The sequence below is a fragment of the Cardiocondyla obscurior genome, linkage group LG15 (assembly GCF_019399895.1).
Source record: "Cardiocondyla obscurior isolate alpha-2009 linkage group LG15, Cobs3.1, whole genome shotgun sequence".
Lineage (NCBI taxonomy): Eukaryota > Metazoa > Arthropoda > Insecta > Hymenoptera > Formicidae > Cardiocondyla > Cardiocondyla obscurior.
Window position 1 is genome coordinate 5,434,368 of NC_091878.1, and position 6,000 is coordinate 5,440,367.

At 34.7% G+C, this 6,000-nt stretch overlaps 1 protein-coding gene across 1 annotated transcript; it reads left to right on the forward strand.

Annotated features, from left to right (window-relative positions):
• Positions 1-2,568: 2,568 nt before the first annotated feature.
• Positions 2,569-3,639, forward strand: LOC139108557 (uncharacterized). The gene has a single exon (XM_070666958.1). The coding sequence runs from the start codon at positions 2,569-2,571 to the stop codon at positions 3,637-3,639; it is 1,071 nt and encodes a 356-aa protein (XP_070523059.1).
• Positions 3,640-6,000: the final 2,361 nt, after the last annotated feature.

Genomic DNA, 6,000 nt, shown 5'->3' on the forward strand with positions numbered 1-6,000 from the left:
AATAAAGCCGAATTTAAATCAAAAATTTAACTTAAAACTCTCAAAATTATTTATTTTAAGTAACTGTACCTATAACCTATAACACATACCTGTCACTTTTTATAAGTCTTATAAAAATTAGTTCCCGATAATGTACACGCTTGGCACTGTTTGTGGATCAAAAAGAGGCTTCAAATTATATAAAAAATCCAACGGGACCGTCGTGAATGCTGCAGAACATTTTTCACAAAGTTCTGAAGCACAGAAAAACTTTTCTAACCCTCACAACTCTCCAGTCACCATAAAACTGAAATATAAATTTATTTACAATTAGAAGAAATATTAAATTGTAATTAAAACACTCTAATACACTTAAATAAACCAAAATTTAGTTAGAAATTTAACTAAGAGGCTTTAAAAAAATTAATTTAACAATATCTCCACTTTTAACCTCAAACACATACCTGTCACTTTTCAGACGCTTATTAAAAATACTTCCCGTCAATTCACAAACTTGAAACTTTTTGGGCAGCAAAAATAATGTTCAAATTTGATGGAAAATCCAACGGGACAATCGAGGATGCACCAGAACATTTTTAAAAAAATCTTGAAGCACAGCAATATATTCTGCGGCCCTCCAAACGTTTCAATCACAAAATATCTGAAATATAAAAATATTTACAGTTAAGAAAATAATTTATTTTTGTATTTAAAACATTCTAGTACACTTAAATAAACCGAATTTTAGTCAGAAATTTAACTTAGACGCTCCAAAAAAATTAATTTATGATTATCTCAACTTTTAACCTAAAACACATACCTGTCACTTTTTATAAGTCTTATAAAAATTATTTCCCGATGATGTACAGGCTTGGCACTTTTTGTGGAGCAAGAAGAAACTTCAAATTATATAAAAAATCCAACGGGACTGCCCAGAAATCAGCAGAACTCTTTTGTCAAGCTGTACAAGCACAGTGAAACTTCTGCGACCCTCATAGCATTCAAATCACCAAACAACTAAAATATAAATTTATTTACAGTTAGAAATAATATTAAATTGTTATTAGAACACTCTACTACACTCGACAAAACTAAAATTAACTTGAAAATTCAACTTGGAAGCCTGAAAATGATTTAATGAACAATATTTCAATTTTTTACCTCAAACACATACCTGTCACTTTTTAAAAGTCTTATAAAAAATAGTTCCCGGTATGGTACAGACTTGGCACTTTCTGTGGAGCAAAAAAAGGCTTCAAATTATATAAAAAATCCCACGGGACCGTCCAAAAATCAGCAGAACTCTTTTGTCAAGCTGTAGAAGCACAGTGAAACTTCTGAGACCCTCGCAGCACTCAAATCACCAAACAACTAAAATATAAATTTATTTACAGTTAGAAAAAATATTAAATTGTAATTAAAACACTCTACTACATTAAATAAAACCGAATTAAAGTTAAAAATTGAACTTAAATGCCTAAAAATAATTTATTTAAGAGTCACTCTACTTTTAACCTATAACACGTACCTGTAACTTTTCAAACCCTTAATAAAAATAATTCCCGTCGTTGTACAGACTTGGCACTTTCTGGGCAGCAAAAAGAAGCTTCAAAATAAACAAAAAATCCAACCGGACCGCCGAGGAAGCAGCAAAACTTTTTTGACAATGTCTAGAAGCACAGGAAAACTTTTGTGACCCTCACAACTCTCCAGTCACCAAAAAACTAAAATATAAATTTATTTACAGTTGGAAATAATATTAAATTGTTATTAGAACACTCTACTACACTCGACAAAACTAAAATTAACTTAAAAATTCAACTTAAAAGCCTAAAAATAATTTAATTAACAATATTTCAATTTTTAACCTCAAACACATACCTGTCACTTTTCAAACGCTTATTAAAAATACTTCCCGTCGATTCACAGACTTGGAACTTTTTAAGCAGCAAGAAGAATGTTCAAATTTGATGGAAAATCCAACGGGACAATCGAGGATGCACCAGAACATTTTTTTTTTAATCTTGAAGCACAGCAATATATTCTGCAGCCCTCCCAGCGTTTCAATCACAACATATCTGAAATATAAAATTATTTACAGTCAAGAGAATAATTTAATTGTATTTAAAACATTCTAGTACTCTTAAATAAACCGAATTTAAGTCAGAAATTTAACTAAGAAACTCCAAAAAAATTTATTTATGGATATCTCAACTTTTAACCTAAAATAGCACCAGGACTTTCGTTTCTGATAGCAGAGCGAGTGGTTGTATGTATGAACGTGTGAGTGCAGAGAAAAAGGTTTTTGGGAGTTGAAAAGAATTTAGAAGTAAAGGGTGGTGCCGTGGGGATAAAGAGGAAGGTTTTTAAGGAGGGCAAGTGAAGGGAAAGGGTGGAGGTGAGAAATAAGGGAGAAATCTGGGAAAGTACAAGGCGGAGTTTTTTGAAGGTTAGTGGTGACAGGGTTTGGTTGGTGGTGACAGGAAAAAAACCGAGAGTAAAACAAAAGAAAGGAGGTAGGTAAGGGGGTGAAAGGGGAAGTAAAAGGTAATAAAGACAAAGAAAAAAGGGTCAGAACAGCTTTGGAAAATGAGTGAACAAAAGAAGGAAAATGTTGAGATGGGAAAAGAGGAAAAAGGGGAAGAAAAAATGAAGAAGAAAATGGGAAGGCCGGCGAAAGTGGAAATGTTGATGAGGGAAAGATCCAATAGCTTACCAATAATGGAAGCATGGAAGCAAGGAGAAAAAAGAAAGGAAAGGCAAGAGGAAAAAGGTGAAGTAGAAGGATTGGAAGGATTTAGAAAAAGCGTGAAAGTATATAGGTTGCCGGTGAAAACAACGGAGGAGGGTGGTGAAGGAGGAGTAAGTAAGGAAGGCTTCGAAGAGGTTATAAAGGAGATGAGAAGTGGATTCGCAAAGATCCAAGTTCAGATAGAGGAGGTAATAGAAATTAAGGTGCAGATCAGGAAGGAAATAGAAGATTTAAAGACAATATGGAGAAGAGAAAAGATAGAATTAGAGAAAAAAATAGATGGGATGGAAAAGAGAATCGGGGAAAAAAAATATGAGGGAGGTAAAGTGGAAATGTCAGCAGAAATATGTGGAAAAGTTTTAAGTTTTAAAGAAAGAACGAGAATGTTAGAAATGGGAAAAGAAAGGGAAAAGAAAGAATGGAGAAAGAATAATTTAATAATAAGAAAAATAAAAATAAAAAGTAAAGACGAAAAGGCGTTGAAAAAACAAGTGGGAGAAATATTTGAAGCAATAGGTGTGAAAGCAAAGATAGAAGACGTAAATAAAATAGGAAGAGTGAACAAAGGAGGTTTTGGAATGGTATGGGTAAAGATGGAAAATTTTAAAGAAAAACTGGAAACATTAAGAGGTAAAGGAAAACTGAAGGATAGGACGGAATGGATAGGAGACGATTTGACGGAATATGAAAGGAAAGTGGAATGGCTTATTAAGAGAGAAGCAGAAAGATTAAAAAAAGAAGGAAAACAGGTGAAGATAGGCTACAAAAAGATATGGGTAAATAAGAAAATGTGGTTATGGGACGATTTGAAGGAAGAATTGAGAAAATGGGACGGAGCAAAAGCGTTTGAAACAGAAGGAAATAAAAGGAAGCGGGTGATTGTGGACAGAATGAATGCAAGTTTTTAAAAAGGGGCGGAGGAAGAGAAGAAAATGAGTTGGAAGAAGAGAGAATAAAAGGTGGGGAAGGAGGAAAAGAAAAGGATAAGGAAAAAAATAGAAAAATGAAAGATAAAGGGGGTAACGGAAAAGAGGGGGAGAAGAAGGAGAAAGGAAGGAAAAAGGTAGAGACGGAAAACAGAAAAATGAGAATAGTTTTGTGAAATGTGGCAGGAGCAGAAAACAAAGATGAAGATTTTTTGAAGGGCATGGAGAAGTGGGATGTGATTTATATGTGTGAAACATGGTTGGAGGAAAAAAGATGGAAGGGAATAAGAAGCAGACTGCCAAAGGGTTACAAATGGATAAATAAGGGAGCAGAAAAGAAAAATAAGAAAGGGAGGGCAATGGGGGGAATGTTGATGGGATGGAAGGAGGATCTGGAAGGAGAAAGAGAAATAGATTTTGAAGATAAGAAAGGAATGATAGGAATAAAGATAAAATTTGGAAGAGTATGGTGGAAAATAGCAGGGGTATATGTAAATGAGGATTTAGAAGATATGATAGAGAATATGAGAAATTGGATGGAAAAAAAAGAGGAAGAAATGAGATATTTGATAGGGGGGAAACTTTAATGTGAAAACGGGAGAAAAGGGGGGATTATGGGACGATGAAAATGGGGAAGAAGATAAGGAAGAAAGGAAAAGGAAAACAAAGATAAAAAATTACAGGGAAAGGAAGAAAATTCTGCAAAGTTCTGGAAGAAGCGGGATGGAGAATAGTAAATGGATGTACAAGGGGAGATGAAGAGGGTGAGTGAACATATGTGGGGGGAGGAAAAACAGTGATAGATTATGTGGTTAGTAACGTGGAAACAAAAAGAGAAATTATAGAAATGAAGGTGGGGGAGGAAGTGGATTCAGACCACTTGCCGTTAATAGTGACGATAAAAGGGGAGGGAGGAAAGCAGAGAAGTTGCAAGTATGGAAAAAAAAAAGTACGAGACTAGACTGGAGTGAGGAGGAGAGGAAAATATTCAGGGAAAAGTATGAAGAAAGAAGAGAAAGAGAAAACAAAATAGAGGAAAACTGGAAAAGTTTTAGTAAGGAATTGGAAAAAACAAAAAAATTAGTACAAAAAAAAAATGAAAAAAGAGGTGAGGAAAAACCTAAAGAAAGATGGTGGGATGAAGAATGTAGAAGAAAGAAATGCAAAGTAAAGGAAGAAATGCGAAAATGGAGGAAGGGGGACGGGAGCGGAGAGAATTATAAAAAGGTGAAAGGAGAATATAAAAGGCTATGTGAGAAGAAAAAATTGCAAGAAAAGGTGAAATAGGAGAAAGAGATAAAAATGATTAGAACGGAGGAAGAAGTGTGGAAAATTGTGTTATAAACGTATCATAATTTTTATAGATTTATTTCTTTTTAGTTTGCAATTCGTAAATGTATTACTTCTACCTATTTCGTTATTTTTGTATCGCGCGGCATGAACAAAAAAAACTTTTCCCCCATTATGGTCTGTACCGCGAGTTCAACGCTTTTCACACTCTGTACTGTACGCAGTCTTAGTCTGTCGCTTCTAGTGTACTGTAACGGTCTGTTTGTACGCCGCACGTTCTCGCCCTTTGAGTAATAAAGTAGCATACATAATTGTCTGTACGATTAACCGTCATGCCGTGGTTTATTCGCATTGCTGTGTCACCCGCCTTCTTCACCTCCACTTTCAACAAATATATAACATCAAATTGTAAACAAAGGAAGAAAGAAAAGGAAGGAAATAGAAGAAAAAATAAAGATTGAAGAGTGAGATGAATACTTTAGAGAAATGTTAGGTGGAGTGGAATGGAAAGTAGGAGGGGAAGTGGGAGGAGAGAGAGAAGAGGATGAGGAAGAAGACATAAATAGGGAAGAATTTGAGAAAGTAATAAGTAAATTGAAAAAAGGAAAAGCAGCAGAGAGTGATGGACTCGAAAACGAAATTTGAAAATGGGGAGGGGGGGAAGTAAAAGAGAAGTTATGAAAGATGTGTAAAAAAGTATGGAAAGGGAAGGGATGCCGGAGGAATGGAGAGAAGGAGTGGTGGTTCCGGTGTTAAAAAAAGGAAAAGGAAAAAAGGTAGAAGAGTATAGAGGGATAACACTGACACAGACAGCGTACAAAGTGTATGCATCTGTGTTAGCAGAAAGACTAAGAAAAAATATAGAAAAAAAAGGAATACTACCACGAAGTCAGGCCGGTTTTAGAAGAGACATGGGGACAGTGGACCAGATATATGTGTTAAATTATCTGTTAAACAAGAAGATAGAAGAAAAGGAAGGAAAAATGGTAATAGCGTTTATTGATATGAGAGCAGCTGTTGACTCGGTGGATAGGAAAAAAATTGGTGGAAGCA